Source organism: Coregonus clupeaformis, unplaced genomic scaffold, assembly GCF_020615455.1.
Source record: "Coregonus clupeaformis isolate EN_2021a unplaced genomic scaffold, ASM2061545v1 scaf0119, whole genome shotgun sequence".
Taxonomy (NCBI): domain Eukaryota; kingdom Metazoa; phylum Chordata; class Actinopteri; order Salmoniformes; family Salmonidae; genus Coregonus; species Coregonus clupeaformis.
This window is the reverse complement of record NW_025533574.1, coordinates 418,174-445,211: the sequence shown is the minus strand read 5'-3', so window position 1 is coordinate 445,211 and position 27,038 is coordinate 418,174. Positions and strand designations below refer to the sequence as shown.

The following is a 27,038-nucleotide window of genomic DNA, read 5'->3' as shown; positions in this document are numbered from 1 at the left end:
ATCATAGTTATCCAATGACCTGTCACCTCAGGACACTGGGTGAAAAATGATTGAGAATCGCATGCAGCTGGCCACAGTGTAGAAGCCTTCAAAGTGGCTATTATTATAATATACAATAGTACCCAAAATGCTCAGTACATCCACTTCAAAATCAGTATAGATGAAGGGATGGAAATAACGAGTATTATCCCAGAAATAAATGTGACTGAATTTACTCTGGAGACCAAACATGGATGAAGGTACTGTAAACACAACATATCCCCTAGCTTAACGGACCGTCTTTGCATTCAACATTGTTTGACTAGACAACTGGCAGGCTGCAGGGTTCACAGGCGGGCCTGTAGGCTAATAGGGCTAACATGTACAGTGCACGAATATAAACGCCTCAGCTCTCAGTAGGCTAACTGACTCAGAGGTGATGTGCTAAGGTCTGGGATGAGACGGTTAGCAGGCTTAACCACACCATGCCTCTATCCATATGTCTAATAGGCCCACGAAGCACATGGACTGACTACACTGTATGTAGCCTCTGAGAACCAGCAAAGGCAGAGGATATGTAGACAGTCGGAATACATGTGCAGGGTAAATCAAATCTCCGGTAAAAAGGGGAATACCCTCGTTGGCTCTTTTTGTGTAGCCAGGTTTTGAATGTTGATGGAAATTTATAAATCGGTGTTGTTTTGTCAAGGATAACCCCACTAGTAATTCTAGACAATAGCACAGAACACTAACGTTCACCCTGATTCGCAGCAATAAGACTCATAACATTTTGATATGCCCAATTGTGTAACACTAGTTACAAGACTACCATGTATAGAATATGAATGTATAATGGTGCAGTCTTACCAATAACAGCATACTGACATGTCAGTACCTTATATTATGCAAAGTCTTTGCAAATCACAAGTTTTACTGCAGGTTTGAACCATGTGTCAAGAGCAAGGTCTTGTGCAAGTGCACCAAGAGTATGCTGACCAGAGCTAAATTAGGCACTGAAGGATAGGCTAGGACTCCTATTTCTACAATAAAGTGTGTGTACTTAACACTTCAATGGAATGTGTGACATGGAACACTGGATAATATCGCCTTCATACATATGTCCGCTGTCCAATCTACCCATGAACAATCAACACCACCAATGAGAACATAGACAAGTGTATATTTTCAAGCTTTTTAATACAAACTTAATAAATGATCAGTCCCGCTTAACATGTAAGACAGACTCCAAATACTTTTGTTATACCGTTTGTTTTATCAAGTATTGCACAATGTAGGTACAAAATTAATATACGATTACATTTTGTCCATAATATAGCAAAAATCTTTAAACTCTTAACAGAAAATACATTTCTTATGTTTCTCAAAAAAGCAAATATTCTTAAATCCCACCACTACGGAATATTCTGTACACAATCTTTAGAATAGTCAATGTTTTTTTTATTTTTTAACTTTTATTTTTTTATTTTTTTTAAGAGGGATTCATTTTACAATTTCAATAAAAAAAAAGAACATAGTCGCTACAGCCATCACGGATCACTGTAGTAGTAAAAAGATATAAATGCAATACCATGTCGTAGAAACAATATATACTCTGATATTTTACAAACTCTGTACTAAATTAAATTATACAATTAGAAAAAAGACCAGGAAATCCCACTTATTAATGCCAATCCTTGGAAAATTGGCGGTGTCCAGTTACGTCTTAAATACTGAAAGAGGCCATGACTTGTATTGTTTTTCTTAATTATCTTTAAAACAGTCACGTAAAAAATAATTTCTGTGCTTGGTTGGCAAAAGAAATAATGATGCATGTTGAAGTTTAGGTAACCAAGCTTGGACATCTTGTACTACAAGCTTCATTGTAAAAAAAAAGAAGATATAACTCAAGGGGGCAAAGTCGTTTCACCCTCAGGCTCATGCACTTGGACTTGTTGTCGACTGTAAGATCTGTGTACAAGTTACTTTCAATTTTTCCTGGAAATTCTGTTTTCTTTTTTTTATGTGCGTTTAGTCTTTTTTTCCCCATATCACATATCTCTAGTCGTTTCTGTGTAGTAGTACTGTAGTATCTTTGTGTACTAATTGGCCATCACTGGCTGGAATTGCTGGTTCGAATACTGCATGTTGTTCAAGCTGAAATTCAAGCCGTCCATGAGGGACTTGTCGTTGAGGCCTCCGTAGGCCGCAAACACGTCGAAGGCATTGCTGTACTGCAGCGGGCTGAGGCTGAGGGAGCTGTCACCGGGGAATAGGGCACTCGGGCTCCCCTGGCCGTGGAGGTTGGGGAACACAAACTCCTTGGCGTTGGGGCTGAGGGCCGAGGCCTTCTGCTGCTGCTGACCCAGGCCCAACCCGTAAAGAGAGTGCATGGAGGTGGAGATGGCTTTCTGCTTCAGCAGCGTGTTCACATTCAGGCCCAGGTTGGTGGGCGAGGTGCGGGCCACCTTCTGGCCCTGCCCGCCTTGGCCGGCGTTGCCGCTCTGGTTGTTGCGACCACTGCTCTTCATTTTGGTGGAGCCGAACTTGGTGGCGGCGAAGGTGGCGGTGGTAAAGGTTAAAGGCTGGGTGGAGCGTGGCATGAAGGTAGGGCTGACGGCGGCTGAGTGGCCGAAGGGAGGCGAGGGCGAGCTGGAAGTCGGAGAGGGGCCCACCACAGGCTCGCTGATGGGCATGAACACCTGGGCCTCGGGGTTGAAACTGTTCTTGATCTCCTTGTCCAGCTCCAGCCCACTGGGGCTGCTCTCATTGCTGTCGTCCACGTAGAGCACCTTGACGGGCCCCTTCTCCCCGATCTGGTAGGATACCTCGAAGGGGTCGATCCACACGCTGAGGTCCTGAGGCAGATTGTGGCGCACGTCCTCAATGTCCAGGCCACTCTCTTTGGCTGCCTTCTCTACCACCGGGTCCACCTTCTCCCCTACGTGGATGCACCTGAATCCGGAGCCCTTGTATGGCTTGTCTGGGTACCAGTGGCCCTCGTACTTCCCCTTGAGCTGCCTCTCCAGCTCCTCACCGAAAATGTTGACCCGTCGCCGCGGCAGCTTGTTGTACAGGTAGGAGATGACGAAGTTGAGGGCTACTTGGATTTCAAGCTGCATAGCTGGCTGCTGAACTGCTCCGGGTGCGAGTAGAAGAAGTGTCGGCAGCTGCGTCCTGTTGGGTTGCTTTATGTATCTGTGGTGGGTGGCGTAGGTGCTTCCCAGGCAGGGTAGGGTGTGATGGGTTGGGTTGGGTCAACGCCAGGCAAAAGGAACTAGAGCTTTGTGGAACTGCTCTAAATCAAAAGTGCTGGTTGCAGAAAAGAGGCGTTCTTCCACAGGTTGAGTGATCCTTTTTCCTGAAAAAAAGAGTAGAGAAAAAACGATTAGCATATTGTTCAGACAGATATGCAAAACAATATCAAGACATTAAAATGCATGAACAATTCCTCCACTAGATATCAACCGTGTAAAGAATTAGCATTACTGAAGCAACATTTTGTATAATTGGACAACATTTTGCAAATAGGCAAAGCTGTGGGTGGCAATGTCCTTGCCTACTTGACTGAGGTTGAGTCTACTACTGTAGACTTTGTAAAGGAGTGCAATAAAATGCCCTTTAAATGTTAACCCTCTACTTCCTGGGGGAAACATCTAGAATTGAATTGCAGTCTGTATGAACACTCAAATCAACTAGTATGCTATGACGGATCAAGCAGTCACCTCTTCTCTGTCTAGGTTCAAGTTTCAAGTCTCAACGTTTATTTGTCACATGCACAGGATACAGCAGGTGTAAAACAGTAGTGAAACGCTTACTTACAAGCGCTTTCCCGAACAATGCAGTATTCAGTATCAAGGTCTATAGCCTGAATCATCTTTAACAATGCAATGTCACGCCATGGAACACAACGACCTAGTTTATAAATAGCCATGACAAGCAAGGTAGTGCATTTGTCTGAATATCTACAACTCAATATGAAAAAACTAAAGATTCCACAGTAGATGAAAACGCATTCATAATGTTAGAAATCTCCACGCAGAAAGAGAGCTGTGCCGTTTTCCCACCGCGAAGCTATAGAGGAGCACTAGAACTGATCGTGTTACATAATAAATAGTTAGCCTCGTTACAATGTTGCCAACGTCACAAGAGTCGCGGTTACATTCGGAAAGGCATACTGCACTTTTTTTTACAAAACAGTTACATATTAGCAATCAGGCTGGCGATACAATATTTACAGCGTACATTTTTCTATCAGATTGGCGGCTCTCAACTCCCACTACTTGGTAGGCGGATTAAAATGTAGTAGTGAACGTCGACTAGGCGAGGCAGGGGATAGGAAGGTTAGGTGTTGCTATTATCGGAACAGTGTCGAAATAAACGGTTTAGCAAAATGTAACAACTAGTCTATTCATTTAGGATATGGCCAAGTAGAGAAGGAAATGCAAAATACGCTGTATCCAATAAACGATCACACTGTCATTAAGAAAAAGACGGTTTTCTGCCCAACAGCGGATGGTTTTGTTCCACTTGATTTACTATTCATTCTTTCCGACGTGGAGACTTGATAACCCGGCTAAAAAAGAGAGATGAACATAATTCCATGCATAGCCTATTGCCTCTCCGCAAGTTTCTTCTTTCAATAATTTGACAGTCAGTCTTGATAGTCAAGCAAATGTAGAGAACGATTTAGCTGATATCCCGTATTTTTTCTCTCACACACACACACACACACACGCGCGCGCGCGCGCGCTTCAGTTAGGCTACCCCTCCCTAATTTCGGGGACCGACGCAGCAAATCAGCTTGATTAAAATCCCCTGCGAAATAATCTGGGGTAAATAGTTAATCATCAAGCAAACTAGGCTACAGTTGATTGATGGATAACCAATCGAACACGCAAAGAGTGACTGAGCCAAAAGCAATACTTACTTTTTCGTACAAAATAAAGATTCTCAGTAGTTTTGAAGTACCGTTAGTGCAAATAAAGTGTAGAGTAGATATAAATACTTTCTTCACATAGAATATAATATGAACATAAAAAAGTATTCCAGTACGTGTAGACGTCGATAAGTTACCGTTATATATTTTTTGCTTTAGTTTCTATTTTTAAGTTGTTTGAGGTTGTCCCCTTTCAGCAGGCTTGCAGACTTTCTCCCTTCTACCTGGGAGTTTTACAACTTCGTCCCAGTCTGCTGTCATGCGCCTGTATTTATAGCTTTCCTCCGCCATGGGCACGAGGTAGGCGGTGATGCGGTTTCAGAGGACAAAACAATAGGGGCACCATATCTGGGCTTGCAATTGGTCAGGTTGGGGAATCCAGCCCACTGGAAATGTACAAACTCGCAAGTGTATTGGTTAGTTCTACTGTCAATCTAAGGCTTAAAAATGAAGAGACGCCCATAACAAGAACATTTGCGTCACACTTTACCTTGGTATCCTCTGACAGCAGACAAAAATACATCGATTATGAAGTCAGACATAGGCTAAGTTATTAATTTGCATATAATAGCTTTTGATTATGTATTTTCAGCGACGCATGGTTGATAGATTATATGTATTTGCTTGACATCAACATTATTTAGATCAGCGTATCAATCCTTTCAGCCTGAGATATCTCCCCTATTGCCTCGACAAGGCTACGATATGGAATACTTGCGTTCTAGTAGGTTAACTGGTATTGCCAAGTGCTTCCGACTTATTTATTTGACGTGTTTTAAAATAATGAGCGAGCAATTTGTTGAGCTGAATACACTCTCACCCATGAAACTGTAATAACCATGCGTTATTACCATGCTAGAGCAAACGCAAACTGTTGGATCAGAGAATGGCAGTTTGAAAATTATGCGTAAAAGAAAAGGGGGTTGCATTTGGCAATTTCAGTAAAATCTATAGCTCTGTCGGAAAGGACATTCCCAAAGCGGAACGATACAGTTGGAAGCGAAGGGGGTGGGGTTGATCTCCTATTGAGAAAATACTTCGCTGATTGGCTGAAAACGGGGCAGGAGCTCTTTGGTGAATGGTGTGCCCGTATCCAAGGTGCTGATGTAGCAGCCCACGTCATACCTGGGTGGACAGGGTACTCTGGAGTTTAAAGTGGACATTGCTAAATATATATTAGTTACAGCGCTCTAGTTGATGTAAGGTATGTTGCCCCACTAACTCACTTAGCAAAAGCTAAGCAAACGTGTTAAGAAATAGACGGGTTTCTGCCAACAGCCGATGGTTTTGTTCGTTTGAGGCAGTGTGATAGCAGCTACCTTTCTTATAATCTCTGCGGACCTATAAATTACCACTTGATTTACTATTAATTCTTTCTGACGTGGAGACTTGATAACGGGACTAAAAAAAAGATGAACATAATTCCATGCATAGCCTATTGCCTCTCCGCAAGTTTCTTCTTTCAATAATGTGACAGTCAGTCTTGATAGTCAAGCAAATGTAGAGAACTATTTAGCTGATATCCTGTATTTTTTCTGTATAAATGGCTACACAATGGTTTGGCCCCAATGCAAAACCAACCTTTTCTATTCAACAAAATGTAGGTATCTCCACTATCTTTATGTTGTTGTTATTGAATGTAATTACTCTGTAATAAGGAAACTGCAATGTAAAGTGTTACCACCAATAAGAATAATGTGCATACTGCTCACTGCTGTTCACATCATACACCTATCAGGCTCAGATTTCCAAGGCCAGTAGTTTTCCATGACATTAACCCTATCACACATTCACTACCATGTTAAAACCAAGACTGTCATCTTTTACCACACATATCTGGCATTTACCATTACTAAGACCTTGAGGGGGGAGGCATAGCATGTGTGTACTATAATGCTTAGCAGGCCTACACACATGCACATAAACATCACCACAAAACGGTTTTGTGTTCCTTAAAAGTGTTCTGTCAACATTTGTGACATTTGTAATGCAACTACATTGATAACTGTTATCGTTAATGTTTTAAATGCAGGTAACAATAACGCTATAATTGCACACAAAGACTTTGATGAGAAGTAGATTATTGCTGGTGTGTATAGCCTCACATGATGTGTAGTGCTGGCTTGTCATTCCTTAGTCTCGTGCTACCATAGCAGACACTACACAAATCCATGGAGTATTACTTCCACAGTAATCCCAGCATTACATCACAGAACCTCTTCCTATGCCAGCATAATATGGTTGTGAAGAGGAAGCAAGCGGCTACTGTTGGGCTTATAGTGGACTTTTATACGTTCTTTAAACGCTTAGGTTTGCCAAGCATGAACCCAAGCAGAATCACATGCTTTAGTGCAGGTCGGGGACTGGATGTTGGATATTAGGTTTATAGTAGGTCTACAATAGTTTCTCAGACTGACACTATAGAAAGGGAGGACACATTATTTGACAGGTGGGTTTCAGATAGAAGCTGCCCCGGCCCTCTTGGAACAGATTTCATATCAGTTTTTCCTCCCTGAATCCTACCCTTAACTTTTTAGGGAGGAAAAACAAACTGAGCTTAGATCAGTGTCTTGATCTACACCTTGGTGGCATGCATACAGCGTACAGAGAGAGAGAGAGTGTACTGCACAGAGAGCTCAGTGGCCTTGGCTCGGCAAGGCCTCCGGTCTGTTTATACTGCAAACAGCTCAGAGGATTCCATGGTCATGTGCTCTCCAGGACCAGAGCCATAGAAGTCCTGTAGCTACACACTCCAGCGTACTAACCTACCTCCATGTTGGCCTCACAGCCGTCCCATGTCCATAACATTTTGATTTGTGTTGGCACGAAATTTACAACTGTCTTAGAACTCTGAATTATTTGACTGTTTATTAAAAAAAACAATAATGTAATTGATATGTGGGTACATTTGCGTATACATGCACATGGTAAATGTGGTAAATCAGTGTGTTTATAGAATGTGTATCTCAGGAGGTTGGTGACACCTTAATTGGAGAAGGATGGGCTCGTGGTAATGGATGGAGTGGAATTGTGGAATGGTATCAAATACAGTACATAAAACTCATGGTTTCCATGTGTTTGATGCCATTCCTTTGGCTCCGTTCCAGCCATTATTATGAGCTGTCCTCCCCTTAGCAGCCTCCTGTGGTGTGTGTGTGTATGTGTGTGTCAGGCAGACGTGTGTATATAGTATGTGTGTGTCTTGCTGAGACAAAGCAGCCACCTGATTATATTTAGGTATATTGTCTTAGGTGTAATCCTATAACAGTACTGTATCTTCCACTCACTGCCTCTTCTGTAACATGTTACCCTGAAGGAGTGGCACTGTGCTTTAAGGTCTTTAATCCTCAATTAGTCTTCAAAGTGATTCGCTTTGCTCTCCCTCCCTCCAGGAATAGTGAGCGAAGGGGAAGAGGAAAGGAACATAGGAGGGGAAAGGGGGGAGCAGAGGTAATCAAGCTTCTCACAACAGACCAAGTTTAGAATGGACTGACTGTGTGTCAGAGGAGGCTGGTGGGAGGAGTTAATAGGAGGACAGGCTCGTTGTAATGGCTGGAATGGAGTAAATGGAACGGATCCAACATGTGGTGTCCATATGTTTGTTGTATTTGATACTATTCCATTTATTCCATTCCAGACATTACAATGAGCTCTCCCTCCTATAGCTCCTTTCACCAGCCTCCTGGTTGCTGTGCTGTGCTGTGTAGGTCCCTCTAGCAGGAGTTTTAGCTAAACTACGACAATGTGACGCATTGTTTTTATAGTGTTGGTGTGTTTTGCCTCTTGGGTAGGCTGTGGTTGTGCTTCCTATAATTGACTTGCCTAGTATTTTTTTTGGTTGAATAAAATAAAATGGGAATAAACAGAGTGTTGTACGGCAGTTGTACTGTAGCCCACCGCTGTCCTCCCTGGCTCTCTGGGGGGAGTGTTAGGGGTGAGGCGACGTGAGTGGGCTTAATGGTCTGTGATGTTGCTGTTCTCACACAACCAGCGCAACAGAAACATCATTTATTGCTGTAGCAGGAAAAACAGAAGGACAGCGTTACGTGCATAAAAAAATACACACACACACACACACCTCCCTCCAGCCCAGACTGAGTCTTTGACGTCACTGCTTCTTATTAGTTAACATGGGTCGTCAGAGAGCCCTGGGCTCTTCACACAGACATAGCACCGCTCCTTTTGAAGTAGAGATGAAGGGAGTGTGTGAAAGACAGAGAGTGGGAGAGAGAGAGAACGAGGGAGGGAGAAACAGATACTGTAGCTGTCTACAGGTGAGGTGTGATCGGCTCTTGCTCCCCCTCACCCAGCCTCCCCTCTCGCTCTTCCTTTATTGCTATTTTTCATTATTTTTCTTTTTCTTTCTTTCTTTCTTTTTTTTTCTTTCTTTCTTTCTTTCTTTCTTTCTTTCTTTCTTTCTTTCTTTCTTTCTTTCTTTCTTTCTTTCTTTCTTTCTTTCTTTCTTTCTTTCTTTCTTTCTTTTCTTTCTTTCTTTCTTTCTTTCTTTCTTTCTTTCTTTCTTTCTTTCTTTCTTTCTTTCTTTCTTTCTTTCTTTCTTTCTTTATTTCTTTCTTTCTTTCTTTCTTTCTTTCATTCCTCTGTCCATCATGTCACTATGCAGATATTTTGGGAGAGGAACACTGTGAGCGTTAGATTCATAATGGTCTGTTTTTACAAAAACAGAGTTGATGTAATTCTGTCGAAAAACAGGCAGTAGGCCAAAATAGATTTAGATTTTGTACTATTTCTAACATAGTCGTGTCTTTCCTAAGTCTAATACATCCCTGAGATTCTGTTAGATTTTTCTGGTACTGTAGTTGACAAAATCATATGCAATTCATCTCAAGTGACTACACGGAACCAAACTCCATGCTCCAACCAACACAGTCAGCAGTCAGAACCACACACACGCACGCACTCACGCACGCACGGGCGGCCAGTTCTAGGAATAGTCTTGGTGGGTCCAAACTTCTTCCATGTAAAAATGATGGAGGCCGCTGTGTTCTTGGGGACCTTCAATGCTGAAGACATTGTTTGGTACCCTTCCCCAAATCTGTGCCTCGACACGATCCTGTCTCGTAGCTCTACGGACAATTCCTTCGACCTCATGGCTTGGTTTTTTCTCTGACATGCACTGTCAACTGTGGGACCTTATATAGACAGGTGTGTGCCTTTCCAAATCATGTCCAATCAATTGAATTTACCACAGGTGGACTCCAATCAAGTTGTAGAAACATCTCAAGGATGATCAATGGAAACAGGATGCACCTGAGCTCAATAATGAGTCTCATAGCAAAGGGTCTGAATACTTATGTAAATAAGGTATTTCTGTTTTGAATTTTCAATGCATTTGCAAAAAACTGTTTTCGCTTTGTCATTATGGGGTATTGTGTATAGATTGATGAGGACATTTTTTAATTTAATCAATTTTAGAATAAGGCTGTGACGTAACAAAATGTGGAAAAGGGAAGGAGTCTGAATACTTTCCGAATGCACTGTATATATATTTGTCCCATGCACCGAATACAACAGGTGCAGACTTTACTGTGAAATGCTTACTTACGAGCCCTTTCCCAACAAAGCAAAGTTAAAAAGAAAATTAGCACAAAAAAATTGAAATAGTAACACAGTAAAATGACAATAACGAGGCTATATACAAGGAGTACCGGTACCGAGTCAATGTGCAGGGGTACAAGGTAGTTGAGGTGATTGAGGTAATATGTACATGTAGGTAGGGGTAAAGTGAGTAGGCAATCAGGATAGATAATAAACAGAGTAGCTGTATGGTACTGTAGATATGAACGCTGAGATGAATAGTAATATACAGTATCAGGGACCGACCCAAGGTACCAGGACTACTAATTGCCAAAGGTATTTTATAAAATAATGCTAGTCAACTGGACTTTTATGAATGAATTACTTTAATGGGTAACCCTGGTATTTTACTGTGTCACTGAGAAAAACAGATTTCCTTCTCATTCCTTTTGAACAGGCTGTCACTATGTTTGGTTACTCATTAAATGGAACACATCACAAGTCTGCAGTCAGGCTCAGCACGTGCGTAGTCAGAACCACACACACACACACACACACACACACACACACACACACACACACACACACACACACACACACACACACACACACACACACACACACACACACACACACACACACACACACACACACACACACACACACACAGTCTCTCTCTCCCTCTCTTTCTTCCTCTCTCTTAAATGCACACACATATCCCCCCTTTCCCTACATACACTCACGACTTGCAAGGACTTACATGATACAGAACATGCAAACACCAAGGTTAAGTTATCAGTTCCCATGACAGCAGCAGCACCAGGAGAACTTCCCTGGCCTGTTACATAAATCATCCACAGACAGCAGAGCACTGACTGGGACACTGTCAATATAGACAGATTCCCTATCTGTAAAACTAAAAAAGGCTTGGTGAAATGCACAAATGGATCATGACCCAGTTTCCACCCAAAACAATGCAGGTCACCTTCCTATTGATTTTCTTGTGAAAGAAGAAAGTGGAAGCTACAAAATAGCTCTTATATCTACAGTATCTTACAGTAGGTTTTAGTTAAGAGCTCTTCTCATCTTCCATAGCTTTGATTATATCTTGAATGAATTCCTCATCTACTGTATTTTTAGGCATTTGGCAGTCATGCAATAACCCAATGGAGAAGTATACTGTATATAATTATGTTTTTTTCTCTCTCTCTTTCTCTCTGACCTTGAAAGGGTACACAGAGCAAGCAATCAAAGCATGTTTTGCATTTCAGGTAGAGCTAACACTTCACACATGCACACACAGACATGCACAGGCACACACGCACACACACACACACATACACACACACACACACACACACACACACACACACACACACACACACACACACACACACACACACACACACACACACACACACACATGCACACACATGCACACACGTCACTACCCCCATTCCAATGCGTCATAGTTTCTGTTGGCCTTACATACACATCTAAAAACACACACACACACACACACACACACTGCTCACAGAACACAACACTCCTGATGCGTGAATACATAACATCTGCATCAGGGTAGTAGGGCAGCTGGGGTCACAGTTCCAGTAATAACATACTGACTCACTGACTACTGCAGCCAGGCCAGGACATACTGACTCACTGACTACTGCAGCCAGGCCAGGACATACTGACTCACTGACTACTGCAGCCAGGCCAGGACATACTGACTCACTGACTACTGCAGCCAGGCCAGGACATACTGAATCACTGACTACTGCAGCCAGGCCAGGACATACTGAATCACACGAGGCCCTGGCTAATGCTCTACATGCAGGACTCGCTCCCTCCTGAGTTACGATAGGGCACAGTCAAAAGGTTAACATATGTATGCCCAGACACGTAGCATATACAGATGTAAGATCTTAATTTGATCACCCTGTTGCAGGAAAGATTTCCTGCAATGCGGGAAATGTAAAACTTGTAGTGTATTTGAGGTTTAAAAAGGCTTCTGAAGTTTGTAATTTTCACTTTGAAATTTATGACTTAATTTTCCCTTAGGAAAGATGTATCAACCCCTACAAAAAATGTCCAATCCACATAATAATTCACATTTCCTATTGCTGCAGGATTATGTTCCTGCTGTAGCAAACTGGCTCAAATTAAGATCCTACATCTGTACACACACATACGTTACAGCCTTATTCTAAAATTTATTAAATAAATAAAAAATCTTCATCAATCTACACACAATACCCCATAATGACAAAGTGAAAACAGGTTGTTAGACATTTTTGCACATTTATTAAGAATAGAAAACATAAATACCTTATTTACATATGTATTCAGACCCTTTACTATGAGACTTGAAATTGAGCTCAGGTGCACCCTGTTTCCATTGATCATCCTTGAGATGTTTCTACAACTTGATTGGAGTCCACCTTTGGTAAATTCAATTGATTGGACATGATTTGGACAGGCACACAACTATCTATATAAGTTCCCACAGTTGACAGTGCATGTCAGAGCAAAAACCAAGCCATGAGGTTGAAGGAATTGTCCGTAGAGCTCCGAGACAGGATTGTGTCGAGGCACAGATCTGGGGAAGGGTACCTAAAGATTTCTGCAGCATTGAAGGTCCCCAAGAACACAGTGGCCTCCATCATTCTTACATGGAAGAAGTTTGGAACCACCAAGTCTTTTCCTAGAGCTGGCCGGCCTGCCAAACTGAACAATGGGGGGAGAAGGGCCTTGGTCAGGGAGGTGACCAAGAACCCGATGATCGCTCTGAAAGAGCTCCAGAGTTCTTCTGTGGAGATGTGAGAACCTTCCAGAAGGACAACCATCTCTGCAGCACTCCACCAATCAGGCCTTTATGGTAGAGTGGCCAGACTAAAGCCACTCCTCAGTAAAAGGCCCATGACAGCCCGCTTGGAGTTTGCCAAAAGGCACCTAAAGACTCTCAGACCATGAGAAACAAGATTCTCTTGTCAGATGAAACCAAGATTGAACTCTTTGGCCTGAATGCCATGCGTCACTTCTGGAGGTAACCTGGCACCATCCCTGCGGTGAAGCATGGTGGCGGCAGCATCATGCTGTGGGGATGTTTTTCAGCGGCAGGGACTGGGAGACTAGTCAGGATCGAGGGAAAGATGAACGGAGCAAAGTGCAGAGAGATCCTTGATGAAAACCTTCTCCAGAGCACTCAATACCTCAGACTGAGGCGAAGATTCACCTTCCAACAGGACAACGATCCTAAGCACACAGCCAAGACAACACAGGTGTGGCTTCGGGACAAGTCTCTTAAAGTCCTTGAGTGGCCCAGCCAGAGCCCAGACTTGAACCCGATCAAACATCTCTGGAGAGACCTGAAAATAGCTGTGCAGCGATGCTCTCCATCCAACCTGACAGAGCTTGAGAGGATCTGCAGAGAAGAATCAGAGAAACTCCCCAAATACAGGTGTGCCAAGCTTGTAGCGTCATATCCAAGACGACTTGAGGCTGTAATCGCTGCCGAAGGTGCTTCAACAAAGTTATGTAAATTTGCATGGAAATACGAATCACTGATGCGTTTTGTTCATGTCTTATGATTCACTTGGGCAAATGAATGCATTTTCTAACAAGTTGAATAGGTTTAGTAGATTTCCTACTAAGTTCAATACATTTTTGAATATTGTTGAATTTCGGTTTAATGTCTGGATTCCGTGATTCCATCTGCGTTCTCCACATCGCAGATTTTATAAGGCCCTAGTCCATGAGATTTTTGTGTGACAGTGATTTCTGTGAGTACAAGATTACTTTGTTTTAGTATTTCCTTGTTCCTTTCCTTGAGTTGTCTTTGCCCTATGACTCTGCAGAAAGGGAGAAGGAGTGAATAACATAAACAGATCGAGAGATGGAGGAATAGAGTGTGAGAGGCATGAAAATCTGATTGGGATCAGTTGTGTCAAATCAAATCCAATTTTATTTGTCATATGCTTCGTAAACAACAGGTGTAGACTAACAGTGAAATGCTTACTTACCATGGCCCTTCCCAACAATGCAGAGAGAAAAATAGAAAAATAATAACACGAGTAATGAATACACAATGAGTAACAATAACTTGGCTATATACCCGGGGTACCAGTACCGAGTCGACGTGCAGGGGTACGAGGTAATTCAGGTAGATATGTACATGTAGGTAAGGGTAAAGTGACTAGGCAACAGGATAGATAATAAACAGTAGCATGAGGTGTCTGGCGTCTGTGATGTCATAATGAGGCCTGTCCTCCATGTTAAATAGTCTCTGTATGTCACAACAAAGCAGATCAGTCATAGTCCTAACAGCATCACCCAACTAATGACAGATCTGTTTTAGTCCTAACAGCATCACCCAACTAATGACAGATCAGTTATATTCCTAACAGCATCACCCAACTAATGACAGATCAGAGACGTCGGCAGCAAAACAGCTTTTTGATCAATGAGTGAAAAATAGGGCAAGTTTAGCCACAGCTAGGTTTCCTAGAATTAGGTTAGATATGGTGAATAGTCTCAGGGAATCCTCAGAACTGTTTACAGTAATAAATGGCACCACACCAACCATGTGATTTCGGAATACTTTTTATTCTGTTTTCCCTTTCAATGGCAGGGGGAGAGATATTCGGAATTTTGTAAATGTGATTTTCCTATATCTAATAATAAAGTGGATGGTATATTTTCAGATGAAGTCATGTATTTACGTAAAAAAACAATTGAATGGATTACTTTTGTGATTAAAGAAAGTGTTTGAGAAGGTAGGCCACTGTATTTATCATGTACTGTTTACCTGTTAGTGAAATTAATCAGGGCTATTTTTCTATCGCCCTGACACATTTAACGATCTCTATTATTCATGTGATATATAGTACCAGTCAAAAGTTTGGACACACCTACTCATTCAAGGGTTTTTCTTAATTTTTACTATTTTCTACATTGTAGAATAATAGTGAAGACATCAAAACTATAAGATAACACATATGGATTTATGTAGTAACCAAAAAAGTGTTAAACAAATCAAAATATATTTTATATTTGAGATTCTTCAAAGTACATTTACATTTTACATTTTAGTCATTTAGCAGACGCTCTTATCCAGAGCGACTTACAGTTAGTGAGTGCATAATTTTATATATATATTTTTTTTCATACTGGTCCCCCGTGGGAATCGAACCCACAACCCTGGCGTTGCAAACGCCATGCTCTACAAACATCCCTGCCGGCCATTCCCTCCCCTACCCTGGGCCAATTGTGCGCCGCCCCATGGGTCTCCCGGTCGCGGCCGGCTACGACAGAGCCTGGATTCGAACCAGGATCTCTAGTGGCACAGCTAGCACTGCGATGCAGTGCCTTAGACCACTGCGCCACTCGGGAGACCAGTAGCCACCCTTTGCCTTGATGACAACTTTGCACACGCTTGGCATTCTCATAACCAGCATCATGAGGTAGTCACCTGGAATGCATTTCAATTAACAGGTGTGCCTTGTTAAAAGTTAATTTGTGGAATTTCTTTCCTTCTTAATGCGTTTGAGCCAATCAGTTGTGTTGTGACAAGGTAGGGTTAGAATTCAAGGCACACTTGACCAGCATGGCTACCGCAGCATTCTGCAGCGATACGCCATCCCATCTGGTTTGCACTTAGTGGGACTATCATTTGTTTTTCAACAGGACAATGACCCAACACACCTCCAGGCTGTGTAAGGGCTATTTGACCAAGAAGGAGAGTGATGGAGTGCTGCATCAGATGACCTGGCCTCCACAATCACCCAACCTCAACCCAATTGAGATGGTTTGGGATGAGTTGGACCGCTGAGTGAAGGAAAAGCAGCCAACAAGTGCTCAGCATATGTGGAAACTCCTTCAAGACTGTTGGAAAAGCATTCCAGGTGAAGCTGGTTGACAGAATGCCAAGAGTATGCAAAGCTGTCATCAAGGCAAACAGTGGCAACTGTTACTGTCAAATATATTTTGATTTGTTTAACCCTTTTTTGGTTGCTACATGATTCCACTACTGTCACTTTTTCAAGTGGACAAGATTTCTGATGTGAGAAATTTTCTTTCTCATAATTTTGAAGTGAATAGGGATGGGGGGTACAGTAGTCTGAGACTGGGGGATGTGAAGAGGGATGGGGGTACTGTAGTCTGAGACTGGGGGATGTGAAGAGGGATGGGGGGAACAGTAGTCTGAGACTGGGGGATGTGAAGAGGGATGGGGGGTACAGTAGTCTGAGACTGGGGGATGTGAAGAGGGATGGGGGGTACAGTAGTCTGAGACTGGGGGATGTGAAGAGGAATGGGGGGAACAGTAGTCTGAGACTGGGGGATGTGAAGAGGGATGGGGGTACAGTAGTCTGAGACTGGGGGATGTGAAGAGGGATGGGGGGTACAGTAGTCTGAGACTGGGGGATGTGAAGAGGGATGGGAGTACAGTAGTCTGAAACTGGGGGATGTGAAGAGGGATGGGGGAACAGTAGTCTGAGACTGGGGGATGTGAAGAGGGATGGGGGGAACAGTAGTCTGAGACTGGGGGATGTGAAGAGGGATGGGAGTACAGTAGTCTGAGACTGGGGGATGTGAAGAGGGATGGGGGGTACAGTAGTCTGAGACTGGGGGATGTGAAGAGGGATGGGGGGAACAGTAGTCTGAGACTGGGGGATGTGAAGAGGGATGGGAGTACAGTAGTCTGAGACTGGGGGATGTGAAGAGGGATGGGGGGAACAGTAGTCTGAGACTGGGGGATGTGAAGAGGGATGGGGGGTACAGTAGCCTGAGGGCAGGGACTGGGTTTTAAAGGAGGAGCAGGGGAGAGAGAGAGAGAGAGAGAGAGAGAGAGAGAGAGAGAGAGAGAGAGAGAGAAGAGAGGGGGGGAGAGAAGAGAGAGAGAGAGAGAGAGAGAGAGAGAGAGAGAGAGAGAGAGAGAGAGAGAGAGAGAGAGAGAGATTGGTGTGGAGAAGAGAAGAGAGGGAAGAGAGCACTGATATTTGTCTCATTTCAGTGAAATACCAGAGTAGAACAAACAGACAATGAAGAACACCAAGGAAAGAAAACACATCAACAGAAGAGACTACTAATCAAAGTCAGTGTGGATTTTAATGTGCATATCATATTACCCATTCAAATTGACCTGATAGAGAAATTAGAATTAAAAAGAGGCTGTCTGGGTCTGATAGATGAACAGAGGGATGAGAGAAGACAACGGGGGACAGAAGAAGGATGGGAAAAGAGGAGGCTGAACACCTTCTGCTTGGCTGTGGTGCTGGGAGGAAGCTGCTTTGTATTCATGGCACTGGAATAATACATGGACACCCAGTGAATCTGATAGTCTACCTCATCCATACACACACACACACAGAGACACGCACACACACACACACACATCGCTCACACCATCTCAGAATGTGATCACATCCAGGAGAGGAAAATACAAAGTGTATGTGTGTGTTTTAATCGATGTACTGTAGATGGAGCGGTTACGCACCCACAACTATCTCATCTACCTCTAGTGTTCGGCTGCATGACTACTCTACTCCCTAGCATCCCTTGTGACAAGGTTATAACACTGGATCCTGCAGCTATTCTATTGCCACTACAATCAATATTCCAATACTTAGTCTTATCAATTTACCTAGAAAAAGAAAGAACCAAATTTACATTACATTGGTTTGTGATGTCAGAATAGCAGCTCACAATTAATTGTGACATCGGCATTCCCATGAGGACACCTCGATGCGGAATATGTAAACCTGATGTAAATGCCCTGCCCCCCCATTTGGTAAACAACTGTGATTTAGACAAGTGTTTACATTGTGACTAACAGGACACCCACAGAGAGAGGAGGTTGACAAACACAGTCAAGCTATCCTCTCCCTCTCAAATTCCATCAGCATTTTATAGCCAACTGGCATTGAGTAGAAAGTCTTGAGTAAATTAAATGGGTATTTATAAGGCTTCAAATAACTAATTCTATGCCAATTCTACATGATTTAATTGGGTTTAGAAGGCATTTTATGTATTCATATTAGGTTGTTTTCGTCCACTGGTATGTGTCCATGCAGTATTTTGTGGCTTTGCCAACGAGGCTTCTGAAGAGTGCTGTATTGCTGTATTAGTCACAGAAGATGACACGCCAATGGCCCTCCATCCATCCTAGTTATTTTAGGCAAAGAACATAACATTTGTTTCATAATACAAAAAGTACCAAACGACTGAGATATTGAGATACTGAGAGAATTTAATATCTTAGTTTTTTGCTTTGCCCACCATACCGATCAAATCTGATGTGTATCAAGTCTCCGAGAAGGCAATTTTACTCATTGTGTGGACAATAAAGTTTTGATAATCTAGTCCAACTGTATTATACCTATCTCAACCTTATCATAACATTTGACACAGTTGGTCTCTTGCTCCACTTTGCAGATAATCACTGACACTGACTAACCATTTGGTAACCTCGGCTGGATGTCGCTTTTCCCTTTTCCATTCCTCTTGGCAGAGTGCTGGTGTTATATTGCCTTGGAGATAAGAATCAGAACAGTCTGGCGTTTGGTTTCAGTGATGTCATCCGGCACTCTCTCTTTTTATCTCTCTCTTTGTCTCTCTCTTTGTCTCTCTCTTTGTCTCTCTCTTTGTCTCTCTCTTTGTCTCTCTCTTTGTCTCTCTCTCTCTCTCTCTCTCTCTCTCTCTCTCTCTCTCTCTCTCTCTCTCTCTCTCTCTCTCTCTCTCTCTCTCTCTCTCTCTCTCTCTAACCCTCACCCCGACACAAGCTGAACTGGACTTGAGTCAGGTCGGCCATGACACATCACTTCTCTCTGTGTGTGTGGTATTTATCTATATGTATGTGGTAGGTAGCTCTATATGTGGGACATTTAATTCCAAAGGCATTTTTGTTTACACAAGCTTTTGTGTCCAGGCTCTGGGAAGACACACTTTGCCCCGTGGGCTATCACGTTGGAGCTGACACATTGACATTTCATAACCTCTGCCTTTCGCTCTGTGTGTGTGTGTGTGTGTGTGTGTGTCTGCAGCACCTTCCAGCCTCTTCCTCTCTCAGATTAACACTCAGAGAAAGTGTCAATGATCTACGTTAAATCCCTCGCGGCCTTATCAGCCCCTGCCACACACACACACACGTGGCGACAATGACTATGACCATGTGACTCCAGCAGGGCAAGTCGTGCCATAATAATAATTCTGCCTGTTTTGGAAACAGATACAGTACCTGATCACGGCAGGTAAGGTGATGCATAGTTAAATGGGTACATCACATTCTCTCCCTTCATTCATTCAGCTTCTGTCTCATGGAACCAAATAGGTGAGACAGTATCAGATGGCATCTGGACTGGTTATGAATAAGAATCAGGAAATCAGGTAATGAATGAAACAATGGGAGGGATCTGGCAAATAGGAAGAATACAAAGTAAACAGAAGCACTCTCTCTCTCTCTCTCTCTCTCTCTCTCTCTCTCTCTCTCTCTCTCTCTCTCTCTCTCTCTCTCTCTCTCTCTCTCTCTCTCTCTCTCTCTCTCTCTCTCTCTCTCTCTCTCTCTCTCTCTCTCTCTCTCTCTCTCTCTCTCTCTCTCTCTACAATAGCAGACTCAGTGGTATGTCCTTTGCTGATAGACTGATAGCTTGTATCCTAGTCATACACACACACAACACATATATGTCCAGCATGAATGTTAAATCTATATCAAGTTTTCAACAAGTTCTAAGTATTGATTGACTGCGAACTTCACTCACCGTTGATAAGGAGGACTCAATGATTCAAACACTCTTGTTTACCACGTATAGACTGGGATGTTCCAAAGTCGCCCCCAAAATTACCCCACCAAATCACATGACCCAGCACCCCCCTCCCTCCCTCCCTCCCTCCCTTAATCTTCTAAGCAGCAGCTAAAGAAAGCCCACACCTGCTGTGTGACGACCCTAAAGGAACGCCAGCAGACCTCACACTAAACACTGTCAAAAGACCAGGGTTGTATACATTAGGACACACCGGAGCTAAGCGGTTTCATTCCTTTTTCTTCCGTTTGGTGCCAAATGAACACAACCCTGCTCTGGTATGACACAGTGTTTCCATACATCTGACCCTTGATCCCCAGTGACACGCATAAGGTGTCATCTCACTGCCCGTGTCATCCGTGTCAGTGGGACACTAGTGTCTCTGTCCGCGAGGACTGCAAATCCACCGTGACACGAACACGTCTTAGTTTGACCCATTGGTGTTGCTGGTGGTATCTATAGGCAATAGGCAACAACTGGTGGGAGGAGAAAGAGATACGGGGGGAAATCAATAAAGAGGGAGGAAAAGAGAAGAACGTTATGACCATTTCTTAGTGCAGTGAGGGAACCAACGTGTAGGCAAACAGTTGTTATACAGATGACGGATCTTAATTTGATCATCCTGTTAAAGGATACATTTCCTGTACTGTATTTGTCTTCTGAAGTTTGTAATTTCCCTTATGAAAAATGTATCAACCTCTACAAAGAAGTTCCATAAATTATAATCCACATAATAATTCACATTTCCTTTTGGGCAGGATTATTCTCCTGCTGTAGCAAACTGGCTCAAATTAAAATTCTATATCTGTAGCATGTCACAGAATAGTGCAACAGTATATTCTATGACGAGGTTATAACAAACAGAGAAAGGTGCCTAAAGGTGATAAAAATAGTTTTCATTTGGTGAGTGTAGGTTAATTCACTGTTGTCCTCAGATCGGGGTTGAAGCTCAGGTTGTGTATTCCAATAAATGGACGAACAGATGTTATACTTGGAGCAAACACTCAAACACTCTTCTTGAAGATGTATTAATTTTTTATCCAAACAAACGGGACACAAAACAGTGAAACAAAAAAAGTCAACCCCCTGCAAGGTCCTCTCAGCACAGGTCAGGTCAAAGACACACAAATTACATCTCCCAGGTGAATGGGCTCCCTGCAGAGAGAATTCAATGGCTGCAACTTCTGTATTGTTGAGAGAGAGGGGAAATTAAAATAGTCCTTTGAGTTACATCAGTGCAGCTATTGTTACGGGCTACGACTGTGTCCAGCTGTGGGGCTTGTCAGTGTATCGTGTGTGTGTGTGTGTGTGTGTGTGTGTGTGTGTGTGTGTGTGTGTGTGTGTGTGTGTGTGTGTGTGTGTGTGTGTGTGTGTGTGTGTGTGTGTGTGTGTGTGTGTGTGTGTGTGTGTGTGTGTGTGTGTGTGTGTGTGTGTGCGTGTGTGTGGGTGTACGTACGTGTGTGCACGTGCACATGTACACAATGTACTTTAACTTCAACACCAATTCAATACCATTTTATGCCTCCCTCGTCAATGTTCTTGTAGAAATATAAATGAGATGAGATGGACAGAATAGAACTGCATACAGTATCTGACATTGCAATTCCCCACAACACCCCCACACTTGTTTTCCCAGTATTGACATCACACATTTGGCATTGCTGTCTCTCAAGTGATGTTGCAGAGATGGGATTATTCTCAGCATCCTTGGGCTGTTGAGTGACAGGTCTCTATCACTGAAGCTCTCTCTTTATCTTTTAATCCCTCTCTCACTCTCTCTCTTTCTCTTTCTCTTTCTCTTTCTCTTTCTCTTTCTCTTTCTCTTTCTCTTTCTCTTTCTTTCTCTCTCTCTCGCTCTCTCTCTCTCTCTCTCTCTCTCTCTCTCTCTCTCTCTCTCTCTCTCTCTCTCTCTCTCTCTCTCTCTCTCTCTCTCTCTCTCTCTCTCTCTCTCTCTCTCTCTCTCTCTCTCTCTCTCTCCTCTAGTGTGTCTTGTTTGCCTATAACACAAACAAAACTCCCATTGAGTGAGCACTCAAGCCTACGCCTTCAGTGATGTCAGAGTCACCATGGCAACTATTCTCACAGATCACCCTCCTCATCCCTCCATCTCTCCTCTCCTGTCCTTTTCCTTTTCAGCGAGTGTGGCATTCAGACTCTGTCTCTTTCGTCTCTCCTTCAAAACACGTACAGGGATCTAGATAGTGTTATTGACATGAGCCTCATTTACACATAAGAGAGTGATGTGATCTCTGAAAGTAGAGGGAGAGGGAGAGAGGGAGGGAGGAGGGAGGAGAAGAGGAGGGGTAGGGTCAGCTTCCCTTTGAAGAAGGGACACATCTGTCACTCCTCTATCGCTTATTCCTTTATCATTCTTCCAAACGACTCCATCACTATTGGGACCGTCCTCACGTTTTCACTCAGAGCTGTTTAAAAAGCAATCAGCGATTGGTAGAGGGAGGAGAGATTGGAGGGAAGGAGAAGGGGGATCAAAAATGTCAGACTCTTAATTTGCACTCGTCTGTTGATTTATGAGCGAGGGCTGAGGGGTAGACGTGTATCCTCAGATGGATGGGATGTATCTCCGTGGTGATAGATGATAGGCCAGACAGATGTGAACTTTGCATAAAGAGAAGGAAGAGATGGTAGCCTAAATGCTAAAAAGACAGAATTCTTCCCCCATGTTCAGCATCAGCAACCTGATACCCTTGCTGTTCTTTAGTGCTAGGAGCAACAATGACGGTGCACTCTGCTAGGAGAGATAGAGAGAGGGAGAGCAGGAGGGAGGGGGAAGGAGAGAGAGAGAGAGAGAGAGAGAGAGAGAGAGAGAGAGAGAGAGAGAGAGAGAGAGAGAGAGAGAGAGAGAGAGAGAGAGAGAGAGAGAGAGAGAGAGAGAGAGAGAGAGAGAGAGAGAGAGAGAGAAAGAAAGAAAGAAAGAAAGAAAGAAAGAAAGAAAGAAAGAAAGAAAGAAAGAAAGAAAGAAAGAAAGAAAGAAAGAAAGAAAGAAAGAAAGAAAGAAAGAAAGAAAGAAAGAAAGAAAGAAAGAGAGCAGGGGGGAGGGGGAGGAGAGAAATTGGGAAGGGAAGGAGGAGATAGGAAGGAGAGAGATTTGGAGAGGGGAGGGGAAAGAGAAAGGGCTAGGGAGAGAGAAAAAGAAAGATTAGGGGGAAGAGGAGGGCCTCTTCCAGCTGCTGCTGCTCAGACTGCAGCCAGTGGGCTGAGAGAGAGAGCTATTTTTACTATCGTACTCCTGTGTGCTTCTTTTTCTTGAGGGGGAGAACACACACATGCACACACACATGCACGCACATTCACGCAAACACACACACACACTATGTCCAATGAAGTGTGAGGCTCTGCCCTGACGTCCTTTTACCTAATGATGCTTGTGATATGAATGTGTGTGCGTGCGTGCATGTGTGTGTGTGTGTTAATACACGTACCTATGTGTGTGTGCACATGTGCAGGTGTGATTGTTTTCCCTCACCTTTATGACTTTTCCTTTAAAACTGAGACACACCGGTAGGATTGTCAAACGTTTGCCTGCCGACAGTGCTTAGCTCCTCTGAACAGTGTCGCAAGTCAGTCTCTATTGTGTTCAAACTGCAAAGACCTTTGAAGTTGTCAGCTAGCCTTGTTAAAATACTCCAAACCAGAAGGTGGCAGTAGCATTGTTTGGCAATGCATGTCCATGCATATTGCTTATGGTCTAGATTCCAAGTTATCTGCGCTAATGTTGCTGTAAAATGTAATGTTGCTATTTTGTATAAAGCCCTTGTTGATACTAGCCAGATGGCCACAGCTAGATAACTACAGTACATAGCCAAATGTTTAGCTAGCTAGCTAACTTTAGCATATTTGCTAGGTAGCACAACATAGCCAAATATGTTTTATAACTAAACCAAGGTAGACCACAGCTTGCCGTTTCCAATGGGTCATAGTGGGCAGAACAAGCAAGGAGGTGGGCAGAGCCAAGCATGCGCTAGTGATATCCTATTGGCGCGTTCTAGTATACATCTGCATATTTCCATTAGGGGACGCCTACTCTGTGCAGTGCGCATGTGCAATAACTCAATTTGCCTTTGCCCTCTTTCTAAACAGCGCAATTTTTTAAAACTTTTGCAAAGGATAAAGTCTACAAAACTTAGTCCACTCTGTTCATAACAGATTCTAGTTTTGGGAACAGTGGGCTTCCTCTCACTACCATATTTGGTAATGAGTGGAAACGCCAACCGGATGCTTCACATTTGTACATCCAGTGAAATATCTATTTCATTGTTCTATCTGTGACATAGCTAGCTAGCTAACTCGGCAGCTAACAGAGGCAGCTGTTTCATGGAAACTAGCTAATCTATTGTGATTTAATGATAATATCAATACTAGCTACAGTGGTTAGCTAGCTTGGAGAAAGTATTTAGTGTTGTGTGCATTGCGTCTGTACACTTAGCTAGCTACCATACCCAAGCCTACATTGCATATGAAATGTGACTGGCTCATCTGTGGATGTAGCCTACTGAGAAAATGTCCTATTTTATCCATTTTTGTTTTTGGCACCCCACGTGGGGGTTTGTGCTCTCTGATTGGCTCAAAGACGAGCATTGTGATCCTACAAGTACAATCGGTAGATTCATCGCTACTGGTACCGCTTTTGTTCTAGCAAGAGAAGCAACGGCCTCCCACTGTGATAAGTACCTATCGGCAGTCTATCGGCAGTGAGATTCTTGGTGTGTTTCATGCTTAATAAATTACCTTTGTGGTATGAAAAAATGGAGTCAAATGGCTGCACTGAGTGATTCTCATGGCCCTATCTATTACTACTGCCATTACTTATCACAGGTCCTAATCCAGGCACTTGTCATCTCCCGTCTGGATTACTGCAACTCGCTGTTGGCTGGGCTCCCTGCCTGTGCCATTAAACCCCTACAACTCATCCAGAACGCTGCAGCCCGTCTGGTGTTCAACCTTCCCAAGTTCTCTCACGTCACCCCGCTCCTCCGCACACTTCCAGTTGAAGCTCGCATCTGCTACAAGACCATGGTGCTTGCCTACGGAGCTGTGAGGGGAACGGCACCTCCTTACCTTCAGGCTCTGATCAGTCCCTACACCCAAACGAGGGCATTGCGTTCTTCCACCTTTGGCCTGCTGGTCCCCCTACCTCTGCGGAAGCACAGTTCCCACTCAGCCCAGTCAAAACTGTTCGCTGCTCTGGCACCCCAATGGTGGAACAAGCTCCCTCACGACGCCAGGACAGCGGAGTCACTGACCACCTTCCGGAGACACTTGAAACCCTACCTCTTTAAGGAATACCTGGGATAGTATAAAAGTAATCCTTATATCCCCCCCACAAAAATAAATACCAATTAATAATAATAATAATAATAATTATTATTATTATTATTATTACAAAAAAACACATATAAAAAAAATACAATAAAAAAAACAACAACAACAACAACAACAAGATATATATATATATATTGTGATGTCACGAGAGGCTGTGTCCTGGAGGGACGTTACATCCCCCTGAGATGGCTGCAAACCCAGACAGCTATGGCTCCATCTGCTGGTATGGTCGGGAACTCCACCCCTCTATGGCCAATCTTCCCACGCAGCTGAGACAAATGAGGAGCTGATGAGCTGAAGGTTTGGAAAAGGGAAGAGACACACTGAGGGAGTGTGTGGGGGGAAGGGAAGAGACACAGTCTCCAACCTGGGCTCTCTGGAGGACAAGAGTGCTGCACGTCCACTTCCATGAGGAATATAAGGATTTGGAGACACTTACCTTTGGGAAATACTCACCTTTGGATATATGCACCTGTGGAAATACGTGAGAGACATTTGGAAGGACTTTTTGCTGGGTTGGCCACTAGCTGCAACGTGGACTACAGTAAGGCTGGGGAAAAGTTATCTGAGCGAGTGAGAATTATGATTTTGGATGTGGAAGAGACATCCCTGAACTGTTAACCCTTAAAGAGCCACAAGAGAACAGAATTTTGTTATATTTTCGTTAATTTCCCAAGACCTATAATAAATTCCTTGTTTTGTTTGAACCTTGTCTCCTTGCACTACTTGAGCAATCCCGCTGAAAGCTGTGTAGCCTCTCGTGACGTCACAGGTGGTGGAGAATACAGGCACGCTCAAGCGTTAATAGTGCATGTCAGAGGAGGATACCGAAGGTTTGATCACCCAGTTTTCCAAGTTGGCCGTAGGCTCCCACTCGACTGAAATGGAGGACATATTGAAAGCCCTTGTTGCTGGCCAGCAAGCCCAGATGCAAGCAAACGTGGCTCTCTTGGAGGAGCAAAAGAAAGCCAACCTTCTGAAGGCAGAGGAGTTGCAGTTGCAGAGACAGAGGGTGGTCCAAAATACCCGCCCAATAAAGGCAAGTGACTTTATATCTAAGATGGGAGCTACCGATGACATTGAGGCATACCTGCATGCATTTGAGGCCACGGCCACTAGGGAAGCCTGGCCCAAGCAACAGTGGGTTGGTCTGTTAGCCCCCCTTTCTAACCGGGGAATCGCTGAATGCTGTCCGGGACCTGGGCCCTGACCAGGTTACTGACTATGATGCCCTGAAGTCTGAGATCCTCAGCAGATATGGACTCACAAAGTTTGGTATGGCCCAGCGCTTTCACAGTTGGACCTTCCAACCAGACCAACCTCCTCGGGCGCAGATGCATGAACTTGTCCGAATCGCAAGGAAATGGCTGGATCCGCAGAGGAATACAGCAGCGGCGGTGGTGGAGGCCGTTGTGGTGGATCGTTACCTACGCGCCCTGCCTTATGAG

General features: G+C 43.6%; 1 protein-coding gene across 1 annotated transcript; it reads right to left on the bottom strand.

The window, feature by feature from the left end:
- Positions 1-1,159: 1,159 nt before the first annotated feature.
- On the bottom strand, positions 1,160-5,169 carry LOC121568832 (protein Tob1-like). The gene is made up of 2 exons (XM_041879270.2): positions 4,907-5,169; positions 1,160-3,337 (listed from the first exon to the last, which is right to left on the bottom strand). Exon 2 carries the CDS (start codon positions 3,096-3,098, stop codon positions 2,079-2,081), a length of 1,020 nt encoding a protein of 339 aa, XP_041735204.1. The 5' UTR covers positions 3,099-3,337; positions 4,907-5,169; the 3' UTR covers positions 1,160-2,078.
- Between the last annotated feature and the right edge of the window lie 21,869 nt (positions 5,170-27,038).

Excerpts from the sequence above, each read along its gene's own strand:
- LOC121568832 (XM_041879270.2), bottom strand. The coding sequence starts at position 3,098 with ATGCAGCTTGAAATCCAAGTAGCCCTCAACTTCGTCATCTCCTACCTG.